Source organism: Caretta caretta, chromosome 13, assembly GCF_965140235.1.
Source record: "Caretta caretta isolate rCarCar2 chromosome 13, rCarCar1.hap1, whole genome shotgun sequence".
Classification (NCBI taxonomy): Eukaryota; Metazoa; Chordata; order Testudines; family Cheloniidae; genus Caretta; species Caretta caretta.
The window spans coordinates 42809376-42829131 of NC_134218.1; the positions used below are offsets into that span (position 1 = coordinate 42809376).

Below are 19756 nucleotides of genomic sequence, written 5' to 3' on the forward strand. Positions count from 1 at the left end.
TAACAGAGGAAGCACTCCCGAGCCAACCCCTACAGGGAATAGCAGGCACAAAAGGCATACAATCAATACAGAATTAGCAGTAATTTGGGTGAGAATTGCCACAAAGTCTCAGGAGTCTCTAGCTGTTGATTTGCTGCCAGTCTTCGCTGAGCCATGGCGACCAATGCTTTTACTTCTCCCCATGTCACGGGCTGGCTTGGGACGCTACGCCTCGTCCGTTTCCGTCCCGCCATTGTCGACCCAGGAGGCACTGCGTTCTCCTCCAAGGTCAGCTGAAACTCCGGTATGGGGTTCGATATCCCCTGGTGCCACGCCATGCTGCTTCAGTGCCGGTCGCACACACCGGGCCGGAACCCACAACGGTCCTGTAGGGAGAGACACAGCAGCATATCCCCGACCCCAAGTGATTAGAGGTACTGGGCCCAGTCATTGTGGATCAGGCAGCTGACGGTAATAGACACGCGGTCTTTCCAGTACCTCGGACTTATGAAAATGCCAATCCGTGGGGGTCTGCTGATCTGCGTTCAGCATTAAATTATTTAAAGTAAACAAAAGGATATGCATTTGTTGCTGAATGTCTCCTAAGGTTCGGAGACGCAGCTCCCCTTGTTTTAATTGTTTGTTGAGCAAGGTTTTTAGCGTGCGATTTGCACGTTCAACAATAGCTTGGCCTGTGGAATTATAAGGGAACCCGTGTTTGAGACGGACGTCCCATTGGGCACAAAAGGTGGAGAGGGCTGTGGAGCAATAGGCTGGGGCATTATCCGTTTTTATCTGGCTCGGGCGACCCATAACAGCAAAACAGGCTAGCAAATGGTGACTAACTTTGGGAGTGGCTTCCCCACGCTGTGGGGTCACCCAGAGGAATCCCGAATAGGTATCAATGGAAACATGTAAAAACGAATAGGGGCGGAATTGTGGCACGTGAGTGACATCCATTTGCCACAGCTGATTCGCTGCGGTACCTCTGGGGTTAACGGCATAAGAAAAGGTAGGGGCAGCAGCGGCACAGTGGGGGCAGGAACGAACAATGGAACGGGCATGATCAGCAGGAATGTAAAACTGTCGGGCCAAAACAGAGGCAGACTGATGAAAAAAGAAATGGCTTTCAGTGGAGTCAGAAAAAAGGGAATTTACCTGACCACGTAAAGCGTGATCAGCGCGCGCATTGCCTTCAGTGAGTAGCCCAGGCAGACGGGTATGACTGCGAATATGAGCAACAAAATAAGGGAAATTACGAGTGGTGAGGAGATACTGTAAAGACAAAAACAGGCGAAGAAGGTCCACATCAACCTGAGGAGTGATGAGGGCAAGGGGTAAATGATCAATTACCTGATAAACATAATGCGTGTCCACGATCAAATTAAAGGGACAGTCAGCAAAAAGTTGAAAGGCCAAAATAACAGCAGCTAGTTCCAAGGACTAGTGGAGCTCTCCAAGCGCTGTGCGTGCAAATGTTGTTGTACAAGTGAATGAAGCGCTTTCAGCTTTTCTAGGGGGAGGGGCCACTGGTCAATCCATACGGGCTCTAAGGATTGCCATACCAATGGTAATGCGGATGGCAAGGTGGATGAGGGAGGATTTTGGGCCATTATATACTAATATCGAGGGTGGTGTCCAGCTTTACAAGTAAGTCGCGGCCCCAAATATTGAGGTGGACAGGGAGTACAAAAGGGCGGATTGTAGCAAGGGCACGGCCTCCTGGTTTAGAGACCGTGACTGTCAAGGTTCCTCCCCCACTCTGAACTCTAGGGTACAGATGTGGGGACCTGCATGAAAAACCTCCTAAGCTTATCTTTACCAGCTTAGGTCAAAACTTCCCCAAGGTACAAAATATTCCACCCTTTGTCCTTGGACTGGCCGCTACCACCACCAAACTAATACTGGTTACTGGGGAAGAGCTGTTTGGACATGTCTTTCCCCCCAAAATACTTCCCAAAACCTTGCACCCCACTTCCTGGACAAGGTTTGGTAAAAAGCCTCACCAATTTGCCTAGGTGACTACAGACCCAGACCCTTGGATCTTAAGAACAATGAACAATCCTCCCAACACTTGCACCCCCCCTTTCCAGGGAAATGTTGGATAAAAAGCCTCACCAATTTGCATAGGTGACCACAGACCCAAACCCTTGAATCTGAGAACAATGAAAAAGCATTCAGTTTTCTTACAAGAAGACTTTTAATAAAAATAGAAGTAAATAGAAATAAAGAAATCCCCCCTGTAAAATCAGGATGGTAGATACCTTACAGGGTAATTAGATTCAAAACATAGAGAACCCCTCTAGGCAAAACCTTAAGTTACAAAAAAGATACACAGACAGAAATAGTTATTCTATTCAGCACAGTTCTTTTCTCAGCCATTTAAAGAAATCATAATCTAACACGTACCTAGCTAGATTACTTACTAAAAGTTCTAAAACTCCATTCGTGGTCTATCCCCGGCAAAGACAGAATATAGACAGACACACAGACCCTTTGTTTCTCTCCCTCCTCCCAGCTTTTGAAAATATCTTGTCTCCTCATTGGTCATTTTGGTCAGGTGCCAGAGAGGTTACCTTTAGCTTCTTAACCCTTTACAGGTGAGAGGAGCTTTCCCCTGGCCAGGAGGGATTTCAAAGGGGTTTACCCTTCCCTTTATATTTATGACAGTGACCCAAGACAAACTTTGGCACCCGGGTTTGCTACCCCCGATCCCCCACAACTCTTTAGAAGGAACTGTTGGCCAACCGACCGGCGACTCCGGATCACGAATCACCATAACGTCAGCTCCAGTGTCCACCAGCCCTGTAAAAGGAACATTATTTAAGAGAAGTGTTAACTGAGGTTTCGAGGGGCGGACCGACATTGTTAGAGCAACAAGTGGAGAGGACGTGTCGTGAGAAGGCAACTGAGACAGCGTCGATCCAAAGCCGTTCCTGCCCCGGGCTCGATCCTCTGCGGCTGGCACCTGATAGGGGACTAAAATCAATTGCGCAATTGACCGTCCACGCGGGAGCGACTGCGGAAGATGGGTCCACACCTGAACCTTAATAACGCCGGTGTAATCGGCGTCAATGACCCCTGGGATAACAAAAAAACCCTGTTTCCCAGCGTGTGAGCGAGGGAGAACCAGACCCACAAATCCGGCAGGGAGAGGTCCCGTCACCTGTGTAGGTATGGTGCAAACCTCCCCCGGCAACTGAAAATCAGCATCCTCCTGCATAATCAAATCAAGACCTGCACTTCCAGCAGTCGCTGCCCTCATGGAGTCTATGGATTTTAAGGCAGAGGAACAGTTGTCTGAGTGGGAAACACCCCCGTTTGGCCCTGGGTTCGGGGGAGACCCGTCGTGCGGTTTCCCGACCCGCTACGACACTGATTAGCCCAGTGATAGCCCTTCCGACACTTGGGGCACTTCTTTGAGGGGCGGGCGGGCGCCGTCGATGAGCGGCACTCCCGCTGAAAGTGACCCTCCTTACCACAGCGGTAACAACGCTTCCCCTCCTTCCCGCTTTTCCGCAGGGCGGCGGCCAGAACTCCAGCCTTATGGGCTTGGGTGCCGATGTTTTGGCACGCCCGCAGCATGTCCGACAGCTCTAGAACGCCAGTGGCTTGTGCCGCCTGGAGAGCATGGCGGCAATCCTCATTCGCATTTTGAACCGCCATTTTTAACAGGATCTCCTGAGCTGCCGCAGGGTTATCCACCTGTCGGAGGATAGCCTCCTGCAATCTGTTGGTAAAATCCATAAAGGACTCTGACGCACCCTGACGGATACTGGCAAAGCTTTTGGTAGGCTTGCCTGAATCCGGGACCTTCCAGAAAGCATGCTGGGCGCAGGTGGAAATAATGGGGAAGGGAGTTGAGACTGCATCTGAACGGTAGCAAACTGGCCCTCCCCTGCCAAGTGCTCATAAATGATACCTTGCTCTCTATATACCTGGGCTTGGCGTTCCGCCATCTGCCGATACTCACTAAGCCAAATAACATACTGACTGGGCGTCAGCATCATGCGCAACAGCGCCTTCCAGTCTTCAGGGACCAGGGTGTACCCAGTACCTAGCCCTTCAATGAGACCACGTACATACGTGCTAATCAGGCCGAACTCGCGAATCACTTTCTTTACCTCTCGGATCACCGAGTAAGGCAAACTGACCCAGTTTGCAACCTGGTTGCCCTGGCCATCATCCTGCCAGGTCACCGGACAAACTGAGACCAGATCAGCTAGCTCCTCTGCTGTAATATCTGAGCGAGTCTTCGCTGCGTGAACCATTTGTTGCACCAGAGAAAGCCCCTGAGCAGACGCGGACGACCCCCCGGGGGGCCCCGGAGCATGGGGCCCCACGAGGGGATGGCGATCACACACCGGCTCCAGTGGGGAAGGCCAGGGAGGCGGTGGTAATAGAGGCACTAGGGGCGAAGCAGGGGGAGGGATGGTTGCAGGAGCGGACGGGGGTGTCAGGATCGGCAGCCCCTCTGTTGGCGCGGGAGAGGGTCTTTCCGAGGCGACACGTTGTGTCTCATCGCCAGGAGGGGGGATGGCTGCAGGAGCGGACGGGAGTGGCGAGAGCACCAGCCCCGCGAGGGAGGGCCTGTCCGAGGCGACACGCTGTATCACGTCGCGGCAGAGGTGCCAGGCATGTAGAGCCTGCACGGGCGCCCGAGGCTCTTTGTGCAATGTCTGGCCCAACCACTCCCAGTCTGCTAGCTTAAGGGTTCCGGCTTCAGGGTACCACGGGCATTGGGCACTCACCTCCTGCAGCAGGAGAGTGAGTTCTCGAGTGGGGCAGTCATGCTGAGCCTTACGCAGCAAATACTGCATCTCATTGCGGTGTTGCACTTGCAAAGCAGAGAGGGAGCTTCCCATACTTACCACAATGAAAAATACTCACCGGGATCCGCGAAGCGGATGAGTGACGCGTCTGAAACCCTTGCCAGGCGAGGTGAGTGCTGAGGGCCCCACGTTTGGGCTCCAGTTGTTGCGGTTCAAATACAAGACAGCACAAAGCTTTTAGCAAGCAAACAGGCTGGTCTGCCAATGGACTGGTCCTGTCAGCTTTCCACCCTCTCCTTTATTCTTTCTCTCCCCCCGCGCATTACATTCTCCAACAGATAAAAGGAATACACTGGCTTTGTTTAACATTCTTATTTACCAATTTCTATCTACCGCATTCCTTGCTCTCAGGCCTTGAGCCCAGTCCTGGGAGGCTTCCCACGGTTCGTGTCATCTGGGCGAGATTCCAAGTTTCATGCCCTTGAGAGGAGCCGTGTGTGCACAGCTCCTGCACAACACTCCGGGTGTGCCCTGAATGTTGCCGAGTGCCTGAACCTTGCATGAATCCTACACTGAACTCTGAGTCTCCAGTCACCAAGGACAACACCGGTGAGTGTTAATGAGGCTGTTAAGAATGTTGGAGACACAACACAGTTTATGCGAACAAACATGGCTGTGGCATCCTACTTTCTATTTAAGCAAGAGATACCACACACTACAGACTGGAGGCCAATGTTAAGTGCATTGTCACTTGTTCATCCTGAAGTTGACCACTGTTTCTGAACAAGACCAGCAAATGCTCACTGTCTTTCTGCAAGAAACTCAAGTGACTGGCTAGACGCATGCGGTGCAACAGTGAAAGACTCAACAGTTGAAAAAGTGAAGAACTCTCTCATCACATTCAAAAAAATTGCATACATGGCTGATGAATGCACCAATGCAAATGGTCATCAAGTATTAAGTCACTGTGTATGTTATCTTGATGTCAGTGGTAGGCCAATAGATGCATTTCTAGATGTTCAAGTTATAGAAGACACATCGGCTGCATCTGTGACAACCCACATCTTAGAAGAGTTAAATGCTTGTCAGTGGGACCCCAAACACATGGCTGCTTGTGCATTTGATGGAGCTGCAAACTTCTCTGGAAGACATGGTGGAGCACAAGCTTTGCTCAGAGAAAAGTGTAACCCTGATCTCTCCTATACACACTGCAGAGGCCACCTACGCCAACTAGCGCTAGGACGAGCTGCAGAATCTTCAAAAGACATTAAAAAAGCTGTACATTTAATGTCTTCATTATATTCTTTTTTCAGCAAGAGTCCAAAAAGACTGAATATCCTGGAAAATAGACGATACACTGGGACTGAAGCTCAAATTACTCCAACCTGGGAAAACCCTCTGGCTTTCTCACGAGCGATCCTTGGCTATTGTCTTAAAATTTCTCCAGCCATTATTACTGGCTTTAGAAAATATCTACCAAGATGGGATGGATCTAAGTAGTGAGGCTTGTGGATTACTTTTGCTACTACATTTAGAGAAGACTATTGCCATTCTCTCTCTTGTGAGTCTACTGTTGAAATCACTTGGGTCATTAAACAATGTCATCCAGGTATCTGCTAGGACAGTAGTAGATCTTTGTCCAGCAATAGAGGCTACATTTGGATCAGAGAGCTATCCATTGAAAAAGTACTGGAAGAAGCAAAGACTTCAGTCCAGAAGTTGACTAATGAAGGCATTTATATAGAATCCTTAAGTGAAGAGGACAAGAAGTGTTTGTTAAGACAACTGAAAAAATACACAGACTTGATTCTTAAAAATCTATAACAGAGACTTCTAGATTCTACTCAACCACCATGTAGCTTTTACAGATGCCTGTCTTATAAAACACTGGCAGTTGAGTGGAGTGAGGCACGACCAGCAATGGGGCTGCCATGTGCGCAGGACAGAATAGAGAATTTGAACACAGAGTGGAATATCATACGACAAATGAATGAAGATTTGACTTCAACTTCTTTTTTATCATCACTAGTGGCTCGACTGGATCTTTGTGCTCTGTTTCCTGGGCTGAAAGAAGCAGGAATTCATCTCTTGCTACTCCCAGTCACAACAGCTACAGTTGAGCGTTCTTTTTCATCATTGAATAGAATTTTGTGTTTTGAAAGAAGTCACCTTCTGCCTGATCCTGTGAATGAACTAATGAGCATATCAACTGAAGGAATGGAAGTACCAGACACCCGAGAAGCCACCAAAGATGAATGCATTGCATTCAAGAAGTTCATTAACAGAGTTGTGCAAAACTATAACAAGAAACCAAAAAGTGAACAAGGTTCAAAAAGTGCTTCATAGATGGCTTGAGTAGCCAACTTTAATTTGTGTGATGATTTTAAAATCTAATAAAATGGTCATGAAACATTTTTCAGTTTTTACTATGGTGCCATACAGCCCACCTTCACCCTCATGATCTCACCCCTCATAGGCCCTGACCCTCCCTCCCCCAAGTAAATTTGAACACCCCCCCTAATTTGAATTCCTGGGGAAAACACTGCAAGCTCCCTTTGGCTCAGGGCTCTTGGCAGTTTCTTTGTATCTGGTAACTATAAAACGGGGTCCCCTGGTTTGCAAGCTGCCGGTACCAGACTGTGCTGTCACTCGCCTTGGTGGCGGGGTGAGAGCAGGTGAGGTTCAGTTCGTCTCCCTCCAAAACTTCTGTGGAGCCCAGCTGCTGGATCTTGGCTCTGCCCGGGGCCACTAGGAGTGAAAACCAGCAAGAGAATTGATTCAGTGAGCATGAAACTTCAGAGGGACCCTAGGGATAAATTGCCTTTCGCTGGCCCCCATCCACTGACTGCCCCCAGTGTTTCCAAGGGCCAGGGAGTGAAAGAATGTAGGGGGAAGGAGAAAGCGGTGCGGACGGATTGAGAGAGAAGAGGAGTGTCTGATAGAGATTGTGTGTATTTGTGAGATGGAGGGTGCGGAAGAGGAGAAGGGGTGTCAGGGTGAGATGGAAGGTGGGGAAGAGGAGAAGGGGTGTCAGGGTGAGATGCACGGTGGGGTAGAGGAGGGAGGTGTCAGGGTGAAATGGAGGGTGGGGAAGAGGAGAAGGGGTGTCAGGGTGAGATGCACGGTGGGGTAGAGGAGGGAGGTGTCAGGGTGAAATGGAAGGTGGGGAAGAGGAGAAGGGGTGTCAGGGTGAGATGCACGGTGGGGTAGAGGAGGGAGGTGTTAGGGTGAAATGGAGGGTAGGGAAGAGGAGAAGGGGTGTCAGGGTGAGATGCACGGTGGGGTAGAGGAGGGAGGTGTCAGGGTGAGATGGAGGGTGGGGAAGAGGAGAAGGGGTGTCAGGGTGAGATGCACGGTGGGGTAGAGGAGGGAGGTGTCAGGGTGAAATGGAAGGTGGGGAAGAGGAGAAGGGGTGTCAGGGTGAGATGCACGGTGGGGTAGAGGAGGGAGGTGTTAGGGTGAAATGGAGGGTGGGGAAGAGGAGAAGGGGTGTCAGGGTGAGATGCACGGTGGGGTAGAGGAGGGAGGTGTCAGGGTGAGATGGAGGGTGGGGAAGAGGAGAAGGGGTGTCAGGGTGAGATGCAGGGGGTAGAGGATTAATAGTAACATCAAGGAAGAAGAATTCTGGTTGGGTGGGTGATGGTGCTGGATAGAAGAGGGTCACTCTAAGTTGTGTTATTCTTGTGATGGAAAGGCGCTTTCTGAGAGCCATGAACGGAAGGATGGGGTGAAACTGGGCCATCGCTCACAGCCATGTAGTATCTCCAGAGTCACCCCGATGCAGTAACAGACCTACATCACTGCAGGTGGAACTACGCCCTTGGGGATTTGGGGCACAATTTTCAACAGTGCCTTCATGACTTAAAGGCTCAGTACTTGTTCAAACTGATGTGTGAACATGCCCTTCACTTAAGAGAGTTGTAAGAAACGCTTAAGGGATCACACCTAAAATAAAGCCTAGTAGAGTCTGCTCAAGTTGGGGTGGGGTGGTTCCAGTGGGTATTGTAAATAGATGGGGATTCGGGGGGGTCATTTGCTATGGGACAATTGTCCCCATAACCTTGGCTTGCCTCCTCCCAGACTTTTCCTAGGTGCTCCACTTCCTCCCCATTTCCCCAGTTTTGCAGGATATAATATAATTACATCTAATGTTTTGTATGCTCACACAGCTTCCCCCTGCCCCCGATTTTTCTGAAATGATTCCTGAGGGGGAGAGGAAGGGGAGGCAAGAACACAGAGAAACTGAAAACAGACAGGAACAGAGAGGACGCCGAAAGCCAAGCAGCAGCCTGGGTGGTGTGTGCATAGCGGGTCCCTGGGGAAAGCCAGCGAGAGCGCTTCGGAACCTGGTGTTGGCTGAAGCAAGAGAAGCTGGTTCCTGCTGTTTTATTCCCTCTGCATTCAGAGCTACAGGCTGTTAGAGAGCTTATTCCTTCACTCTCCCACTTCCCTGGTCCTTCTCACATGAACAGAGAGCAACAATACCCGAAGTCCGAAGGTGCAAACAATTCGATGTTTATTGGGGTGAACTTCCAGCAAGCTTAAATACAAGTTCCTTTTCCTTATTTCCGAATCCCAACTTACTTCCTGTTTGCCCCTAATTTATATAGTAATATTCTTAGCTATACCTTAACCAATCATTCTACTAAAATTTAACTAACCAATCCTAACATATTGTAACTTGATTATGTAACCAATTATATCCCACCACCTTAATTAGTTTACACCCAGCAAAATTAATTATACAGCAGACAGGAACAATCACAGAACCAGGCAGAGATTATACAGACAAACAATAGCAAAGTGGGAACTATAATGGCAAGACAATACAGAAGTGAGGATTTCACATCCCAGTATTGATAAGTGAGTTCTTGCCAGACAGGATGCTATCAAACTAAGTTTTCTTTTACATTTTCTAGGCACTTCCCTTTCTCTGGAGCTGATAGGCATTATCAGGACAGGATTGTATCCTAACAGCCCAATAGCACCTTCTTTCCATGTGACTACTTTGGAATGTGAGGATGTGACCGGTCGCTTCTGATGAAGTGAGCTGTAGCTCACGAAAGCTCATGCTCAAATAAATTGGTTAGTCTCTAAGGTGCCACAAGTACTCCTTTTCTTTTTCCCAGCTTATGGCTGCCTCTGCTGCTTAGCCAAAGGCCTGAGCCTAAGAACAGGGCCCCAGACTGTCACAGTAAGAGAAGGACCTTACATTGGCAGACAGTGATTTTGATTCTTTCTTTTATACCTCTAACTAGCCAAGCGATAAGAATACACCTAAATTCTTAAAGTACAGGCCTTTACAGACAGGCCTGAATATCTATATCCTAACACAGGCCTTTGCCAGTTCTTTGTAAAGCCGTAAAACCACAGCAAATAAATATCTATTACCAAGCCCCCCAACCCTGCACCTCGGCAGGCGGGAGAGTAGATGGCCGCTGCGACTCTAATTTCTGCTCCCAACAGGGACATCCACAGGGCCCCAGACTTTGACTATAAGCTCTGGTCAAAACATTATTTGGGAGCCCAAAGACTCAGAGGCCAGGTGCCTAATGAGGTTTCCAAACGCAGCTAGGCCCCTAACTTCCAGGGAAGCCAATGCGAGTTAGGTGCTTTTCAAAATCCTACTAGGCACCAGCAGATTCTTTAGGCACCTAAGTACCTCTGCAAATCTGATCCCTGGTGCCTCTCTGTATCTTTAGGTCCCTAAATACCTTTGCAAATCTAACCCTTCGGAGGCTTATTTTCATTGCAAGACCATAACAATTAGGCTTCTAATTGCCTGAGTCACTTTGGATGCAGTCATGAATTTCTATATGGTGTTGTTCAAAGCTGAGATTTTCAAAAGAGCCCAAGGGCATCAGGTGCTTATTGCTCACTGGGGTTCAGTGGGTTGAATCTCCTGGCTCCTCTGAGGATCCCAGCCCGCAATTTGATTATCTGTGTGGGAGTCCTGGGCAGGAAGAGAAGGAAGCTGAGACTCGGGGAGGTTTTTGTTCAGCTCGCCCTGCATTTCCTCTCGCTGTGCCTCTCACGGCGCAGTAATACACCCCCGAGTCCTCCACCGCCACCTCGGTGATGCGCAGCGGGGCGGACCGGCCGGAGGGGTCAATGGACAGTTCAAACCGCTCCGACGTCTCCGTGGACTTGTAGCCAGAGATCACAGCTCGAGGGGCAGCTCCGGGGCGCTGAGAGTACCAACAAATTCTCTCGTAGCCAGCGACACTGTGGTTACAGGGGAGCTCAGCCCTGCCCCCCGCCAGGAAAAGCAGCGCAGCAGGCTGAGAAACCTTCCCGTCCACCGCTCCGCCTGGGAATAAAATAATAATAACAGAGCATGAAAAATCCCCCAGACACACACAGGGAAACTGGCAGCAGCAGAAGCAGCAGCGTGAAGTGTCGCCGAGAAAGACACCTGGACACAGGTGAAAATTAATAAATACGGGGGAGGGGAATAATGCCCAGAAATGCCACGTGGGAATCTGACTCACTGGAGACAAGGAGCAGCGCAGTCATGGAGACCAAGGTTTTAAGCATCTTCTCAATGAAGATTCGGTGTCTCTGCGCTTTTGCAGGGAGCGGCTCCTTTTTCTCTCCACTCAGGCACCCCCGCCCGCCAGCAATGTCATAAGAAACTAATTAGGCCCTTTCCTCGCAGAGGGAAGCCGACCTCTGTCTTCTGAGGGCTGAAGGAATCCGGGAACGCTGCTTCCGCTCCGAATTAAATCGTGACTCTTGGCGTCAAGCCTCAAATCTCTCCGAGCTTGGTTGGTAGCTGCCTTTCCGCTGAGCTGCTAGAAAGTCTCGCAGGGTCCGGGAGGGGACGGCTGGGGGGCGAGCGGGGGGGGCGGCTGGGGGGACGGCTGGGGGGCGAGCGGGGGGGGCGGCTGGGGGGCGGCTGGGGGGCGGGGGGGGAGCGGGGCAGGGGGGAGAACTAGACGTCCAGAAACACCAGGGAGCGCGCTCGTTTCTGGAGCTCTCCGGTCGGCGCGGCAGCGCCCTCTGCCGGGCTGTTGTCTGAACTGCAGCGCGCTACGGGGGAGCAGAAAACTTTGTTCCGACTTTCCTAGAGGAGTCGCGGTTTCTGAGGGAAGGAGAGTGGGGGGAGGGGCTAGGTTAGTTTTGTTTGTTTACTGTTGCTATTGAAACGCAGGTGATTTTACAGCTTTGAAGCCAGAGATTTTTTGCATTCGGCTCCCTTAAGGGAATATGTTTTCCCACTGGAAATGTTTAGTAATGAACTTTCCTTTCGAAAGGTTTCAGAGGAACAGCCGTGTTAGTCTGTATTCGCAAAAAGAAAAGGAGTACTTGTGGCACCTTAGAGACTAACCAATTTATTTGAGCATGAGCTTTCGTGAGCTACAGCTCACTTCATCAGATGTTGATGAACATCCGATGAAGTGAGCTGTAGCTCACGAAAGCTTATGCTCAAATAAATTGGTTAGTCTCTAAGGTGCCACAAGTCCTCCTTTTCTTTTTGATTAACCTCAATCTCCTTCCTTCCACATCTGATGAAGTGAGCTGTGGCTCACGAAAGCTTATGCTCAAATAAATTGGTTAGTCTCTAAGGTGCCACAAGTACTCCTTTTCTTTTTCCTTTCGAAAGTGTCCCATAGGAAGAAAAGGGGAAAAAATGAACTCATGTATCGATTTTGTTGTAATCTAGTCACCACAATCAACACATGTGGAGTGACTCCGGATTTACGCTGATGTTCATACAGCTGTCCCAGGATCTGCAGACCTGGGTTCCAGTCCCCGGGTACTTATGATATGGCCCCCTTGACTCCGCTGGAGCTTTACACCATCTGAGGATCCGTCCCTGCATCTCCTCCCCTAAGCTGCCTGTCAGAGACTGAGGGTTTTTGCCCTGAGCCCAGCTCTGCCTGTGTCACTGTGCATCCACCGCGCAGAGGTAGCTGCCTGAGTCCCCCAGCTGGGAGTCGGTGATGTGCAGAGAGCTGCGTTTCCCACTTTCCAGGCGCTCGCCTATGAACCGCCCCACAGTGACATTGTCATTAGAGCTCGTGGTCAACAGGTGGGTCGGCCCTTGCCCAGGCAGCTGCTGGTACCAGTAGAAGGTTTGGTAAGCGCTGGTAAAAGAGCAGGACATGGTGGAGACCTTCCCTTCCCCAGTAACCAGCCACTCGGGGCTCTGAACCACTTGGGCTTCGCAGCAGGAGACTGGAGGGAAACAAAATCATAGCAGTTAACATGAAGAATATGAGAATGTCACATTGCCTGTTTTTCTATGGCTGTATCTATCCAGCCTTCTGTCTGCAGCCTCCCTCCATCCTTCTTTTGTTCCAGCCCCAGTATCTATATCTACATGTCTATATATAGATACAGATAGATATACAGATATAAATCCTTCCTTCAACATCTGTTTATGTAGTTCTGTTCTCTCCCTGAATCTTAAAATATCAGGACAAGAAAGTCTAACAAATAACTCCAAACCAAATTACTCTCCAAATAGATCAGAGGCTGAGATATGTCCCATTGGCATGGGTGCAGTAGCTCTTAGATAGATAGCTAAGATATATAGAGAGAGGAATGAAGAGCTAAGAGATCTTGACCTTCACTGACTTCCAAAAGTTTGCATCTTTTTACCCTTTAGAACGAGAAAATATTTGGTTCACTCACAGAGAAAAGCAAAGGTGAGGAGAAGGCTCCACAGAGCAGTTCCACTCCCTGAGGCCATGGTGAGCTCCGTTTCTTCTCTCCCTTGCAGAGGAATAAACCGAGGCAGAGTCAATCCGTGGAAGGTTTTCAGGAGGCCAGTGGAAATGGAATTCTCCCTCCCCTCAGGTTTCAGCCTTCTCAAGGGGAAGGATTCTCCGCCTACAGAGGCTGCCGTTTCATTGTGTGCCCCGGGGAGGAACGGCAGCTCTGTGACCTGGGCTGGGCTGGGGACATTGAGGACAGCCCGGACCTCAGGCTGCGGGAATTAACCAGGGTCTGCAGGGGAGGAGGGTGAGCCCTCTAGCGCCATCTGCTGTCCGGTTAGAGAAGGGAGCGCGGGGAAATTCTTGGCTTCAGGGGAATCCCAGCTCGAAGATGGTAGGAATGATTCAGAACCACGCACCACTTCACCCCTTTACTCCAATGGAGTTACCGCTGATTTACACCCCCTGAGGACCTGCCCCATTAGCTGCAATTGAGAGCATCTGAGTCGCACCAGATGAGGATCTGGCCCAGTGATGTGAATGAAGAGGTTGGGGACACTGGGCACTACACTAGGTAACTCGGGAGGGTGGAAGACCATGAGTGTCGAGGAAGCCCTCCTGCTCTAGGCCTGGATAAACCAAGGCCCCTTTGCTCCTCGAACCCTCTGTGATCCTGCATAACACTGAGGAAGCTGGCACACAAATAGACAGGTTTGCACATGGCTCGCCAGCCAAGGCCAGCTTCGGCCTGGGAAACAGATAGATAAGGCAGAAATGTTTAGCAAAAACCAGTAACAAATAGGACCAAATAAGGCAAGGCTCGGGCAATGCTACTGAGCAAAAACACAACTGGCTGCTTTAGCTGATTGGCTACGGTATTGTACGGGGCAACAGGTAATTGGTTGCATAAGCTTGTGTAGTGAAGTAGGAAAAGGTATAAAATGTATACTGGAATCTGAATGCGGGGCTGCAGGATTTGAGACAGCTCAGTCTCCCTGCGCCCTATTTGGAGCTCCAAATAAATCTCTCTGCTTCTCCACCCCGTTGTGGTCATTGGTGTGATGCATACCGGGCAACGAACCCAGCTGTTGCTTGCCTTGGGCACTCTGTGCCGGCAACAAAGATATTGCCGATTTGCACCAGCTGGGGGGTCTGAGTCAGTGACTCCAGTGGAGCAACAGCAGTTTACACCAGCTGGGGATCCGTCCCTGCAGCTCCTCAGCCCAGCTGCCTGTCAGAGGATGAGGGTTTTTGCCCTGAGCCCCGCTCTGCCTGTGTCACTCTGCTCTCACCGCACAGAGGTAGCTGCCTGAGTCCCCCAGCTAGGAGTTGGTGATGTGCAGAGGGCTGCGTTTCCCATCTTCCAGGGGCTGCCCCACGAACTGCTGCTCGGTAGCATTCTCCTGAGGGCTCACGGCCAGCAGGTAGGTCAGGCCTCACCCAGGGAGCTGCTGGTACCAGTGGAAGGTTTGGTACTTGGTGGTGAACGCGCAGGACAGGGTGGAGTAACCAGCGACTGGGGGCTCCGATCCACTTGGGCTTCACAGCAGGAGAGTGGAGAGAAACAAAAGAACAGTTGAAATGTAGCATTCAAGTGTAGGTGAGAGTGTGTTACTTTGCCTGTCTACCTATCTGACCATTCTTCCCTATGTGCTATCTCCCTATCCTTCCCTCTGAAGCACCTTTCCGTCCATCCATTGATCCATGCACCCTATCTCTCTCCACCTAGAATCTTCCCCAGTCTGAAAAGAGGCAAGAAATGCTAACAAAGAACCCCGAGACAAGATGACTCTGTAAGTAGATCAGACACGGAGTGTGTCCCATTGGCAGCCCCCTCTTTCCCATATATAGGTGGTGTAACTCTGAATCAAACAGAGCAGGGAACTGAATCAAATACGTCTCCACTCATTTCTGCCTCAATGTCCTACAAGCGAAGCAGCTGCCTTGGAGGAGCCCAGAGTGTTCTGAGCAGAAACTTACAGTGCAAAGGAAGAAAGACCCAGGGGCTTTGCAGCCTCTTGATTCCCAGGGCGGTGAGGTGAATTTCTGGCACTGGTAGCAGCCGGGCACTGGGGTGCAATGGTGCCTGGCTCATCTCGGCCTGATTTTCCTTTTCTCCTCAGACACAGCATGTGACACCCGCAGCCTAGGGTCCTGTGGCAGCCTCAGCTTGCTCCTGCACAAGCTCAGCTGCCCTCCCACAGCTGTACAGCCCCAGCGCGGACAAAGGCACCCAGCACGAGGGGCTTCCTTGGGAATATCTCAACAGCACCCGCTGCAAGGAGGCAGGAGGGTCCAGGGGCTCTAATGTTAGCCAAGGCCTGGGTTCGAGTCCTTCCTCCACCCCAGGCATTCTGGGGGCTTTGGGAACTGGGAAAGTCACTCAGGGCCATGTTTTTAAAGGAATGGCTAGTGGGGTTTTCAGACACACCCAGGAACCCTAACCCCCACTGATTTCAAAGGGTGTTTGGCACCGAGGCACTTCTGAAAAATCCCACCAGGTACCTAAAGACCTTTAAAAATCTGCCCTTCTCTTCCTCAGACCCCCAGCCATAAAATGGGGGTAACTTTCCCACCTCGCAGGGGTGTTGTATGGACAAATAAAGTGAAGATTGTAAGGTGGGTAGACACTGTGGTAATATGGTCAGAGAAATACCTAATGCAGGCAGTTTTAGGCTGGAATGGTCAAAGATTTCTGAGGGAATTCATAGCCCAATTTCCCTTGCATTCTACTGGGTTCTGAGCACCTAATTCCCTTAGGTTCATTTGAAAATACTTTAAAAGCTACCTGGGTGCTTTTGTCTCCCCCTTGACCCAACCCCTGCAGTATCTCAGCACCCCACAGACATGAATGGATTTGGCCTGGGATTTTCAAAGGAACCAAAGGGAGTTGGGAACCGATGTCCTGTTGAATTTCAGTGAAGTTTGGCTACCTAGATCCTATAGCTCTCTTTGGCAATCCCAACCTTGAATTCAACAGAACATGGGTTCCTAACCTGCTGCCCGTGAGCCCTCAGGAGAACGCTACCGAGCAGCGGTTCGTGGGGCAGCCCCTGGAAGATGGGAAATGCAGCCCTCTGTACATCACCGACTCCCAGCTGGGGGACTCAGGCAGCTACCTCTGAGCAGTGAGAGCAGAGTGAGTTTGTTGTGTTTGAATCTTAGGGAGTGTGCATTTGTGTTTGTTCTGCACGTGAGTGAGTTTGATATATGTGCTAGTTTGTGTGTGTGTGAGTGTCACCGTGAATGTATGAGTGAGAGAATTTGAGGTGTGTGTGTGTGAGTGACTGTGGGTGTCTGATGTATGTAACTTTGGTATATATGTGATTCTGGGTGTGAGTGGCTTTGTGTGTGTGTGAACTGTAAGTTCACATACATATGAATATGTGTGTGTGTGTGTGATAGAGAGAGAAGGCTAAAGAGAGAGTGGGACATGCATGTCTGTCTGTCTGTCTGTAAAATACATAAGTAGTTGTGTGTCTAAACAACATTTCAATGCCCAGGCTGTATCGAGGATGTGCCTTTATATTTAATAGTGAAACAGTGGTGGAAAACTCCTGCACCATTTTCCATTAGTTCCTGCAGCTGTCAAATTGGAACGAAATGGCCGCCAGATGGCAGCACATGATCACAAGCCTGTTGTTTGCTTTCAGCCCGGGGTTTGCCCCATTTTTATCACATTTTCTTTTCAGATCAACCCAGCAGGGCCTGAGGCAGCTCGGTTATTTCGCTCTCGGTTTTAGGTGATGGGGAACTGTCCACTTTCAGTGCATTTTATAGTTCCTTGTGACTTGAAAACACAGGCCGAGAGTTTGAAACCAGCCTAAGGGAATTAGATGCCCGATTCCCATTAAAATTCATGCAGATTGAGCATCCACATTTCCAAAGCAGCCTAAGGGAATTAGATGCCCAAATCCTATTGAATTTCAATGGAAGTTGATCCTCTAAATCGTCTAGGCCTTTTTGAGAATGCCAGCCTCAGTATAAATCTGGGAACTCTCTTTCCAGGAATAACTGAGCTCTTCTAACCATATGGTGATGTTTGCCCCAGTGCAGAGGGGCCAGTGCGAGCCCCAGGTCACAATTAAGTCCATAAATTGAAGGCAGAAGTGAGGGTTAAGCGTCACTTGGGTTAAGTGTCAACCCAGGATGGAATTTCAGCTGGGATTTCCGAAGGAGCCTAAGGGAGTTAGATGCTCAGCACTCATTGGTTTTGAATAGAATCAGGGTCCCTAACTCCACAAGGAACCCATTCCAACCTTCACCCCCCCCCCCAGTGAGATATTAATAGATTGCTTGATGCATGGATCCTAAAGTGAGAAGAGACCTTTGTGATCATCTAGTCTGACCTCCTGCATGAACACAGGCCAGATAATGATCCTCAAGGATTTCTGCACCCAGCCCATAGCCTGTGGTTGACATAGAGAAGAGACACCCAGTCATGATTTAAATATTTCAAATGATGGAGAGTCCACCATGTCCCTGGATCAGTTGTTTCAGTGTTTAATTACCCTCATAGTTAAAAATGTGCACTTTGTTTCTAGTCTAAATTTGTCTCACTCCGGCTTCCAGCCCTGGGATCTTATTCTGCTTTTGTCTTGTTCCATCTCCTCTTTGAGGCGAATTTCTGAGTCCCATTGTGGTGCTCCCTTTTCCCAGAAATCAGGAAGGGTTTTCATCTCCAGGAACACAGCTGTGGTAGGTCTCACCCCACTTCATAACCCTCTCCCCACGCCCCACCCCCATCCATTTCCTGCCCATGCTCGCCTCCTAACTTCACTTGCAAGAGTCAGTTTCTTACAGTAGTTGGAGAGGTGTCAGGTTTTTGTTCAGGGCTCCCTATGAATTTCAACATTGTGTGTGTCCCTACTGAAAGCGCAGAAGTACATGGCCACGTCCCCCAACTCCAGCTCTGTGATCCTCATACTGACGGAGCTTTTGGATTTCTCCAAATTGAAAAAAAATCTCTCTCCTGCCTCATTTGTCTTTTCTCCTCCAGAATGTTGCCAAGAAAGGAAAATAACCTTTTCTCTGGAGGGCTGTTTGTACCAATAAAAAATATAACTGCTCGCCACAGTTTCATAAGTGCAGTCCAGGGAAATGGACTCGCGCTCCGCCCCTGACACTGAAGGCTGGGTCTGAGTTACAGCATCTTCCATGCTGGAGCCTGGCACAAGAAGAGGGGGAAAGAGAGGTTAGTTGGAGGATGCTGTCACTGAGGGGAGTTCTTTGTTCTAGGATTTTCTAAGGATCTGCAGGGATTTCATGGAATCACAGAAATGTCAGGCTGACCTCAAGAGGTCATGCAGTGCTCCCCCCCGGCCATGAGACCACCCCTGACAGGTATTTGTCTAACCTGATCTTCAAACCCTCCAGCGATGGGGATCCCACAGCCCCCCTACTTAACGTGTCCAGAGCTCAACTCTGCTTATAGTTAGAAAGGTTTTCCTAACATCTAATCAAAATTTCCCTTCCTACAAACTAAACCACGTATTTCTTGCCCTGCCATAGAGAACAGATCACCCTCCTCTTTATTCAGGCCCCCAGATTCATTGAAATTCAATTCCTGTGGGATTTAGGCATCTAAATCCTTGCCTGAGAGCATCCCTTATTGCAGAGGAGGAGGAGGAGGAGGAAGGTCTGTTTAATCTCTCGGCGCCAGTAATGAAGGGGGAGGCATGTGGAGAATCTTTCAGAAACGGGATTTGGAATTGTACTCACTGAAAAGCCAAATCAGCACAATGGCTGAGCCCGGGATCGTGACCATCCCCCCAGCGTCTCGGCTCTTCTGCAGGGCGCCGCCGCTTTTCTCTCCAGCCAGCCTGGGAGAGAGTCACCCAGGCGGCAGCTCTTCTCCTCCACCCGCAGCCCTGGGCCGAGGGAGGCGAGAGAGCCGGTGTCTGAATGGTGAAGGTCAGACATCAGGCAGTGATGTCACAGCTGGAGGAGGGGCCAAGCATGAGCCTCCCCTCCCCTCAATACCTGCCCTGCCGCTGAGCCCACAGGTGCTGGAACTAAGGGCACTGGGGGGGTAAGGGGGGGCTGCTGCACCCCCTGGCTTGAAGTGGTTTCCATCAGATCCAGGGTTTACAGTTTGGTTCAATGGTTCTCAGCACCCCACTGTACACATTGTTCCAGCGCCCCTGGCTGAGCCCCCACATGCCTCACCACGTATGAGGGGCTGGCAGGAGAACTCGGCCATGGGACACCAGAGGCTGGAATAAACTGGTGCGCTCTGTCTATGGAGAGCCACGCTGACTGTGCTGCGGTGCCTTCTGGAGGAGAACAGCCCGAACCGCAGCCGGACCCAGGGCCAGCCGGAAACTGACCCATCATCTCTGT

The 19756-nt window shown here is 50.1% G+C and overlaps 1 protein-coding gene across 1 annotated transcript; it reads right to left on the reverse strand.

Moving 5' to 3' along the window:
• Positions 1-9242: 9242 nt before the first annotated feature.
• Positions 9243-19345, reverse strand: LOC125629058 (uncharacterized). Its single transcript, XM_075118980.1, has 7 exons — positions 19136-19345; positions 18439-18581; positions 14707-14953; positions 13392-13472; positions 12644-12932; positions 11763-11773; positions 9243-11061 (listed from the first exon to the last, which is right to left on the reverse strand). The coding sequence occupies exons 1-7, from the start codon at positions 19179-19181 to the stop codon at positions 10688-10690; spliced, it is 1191 nt and encodes a 396-aa protein (XP_074975081.1). The 5' UTR covers positions 19182-19345; the 3' UTR covers positions 9243-10687.
• Between the last annotated feature and the right edge of the window lie 411 nt (positions 19346-19756).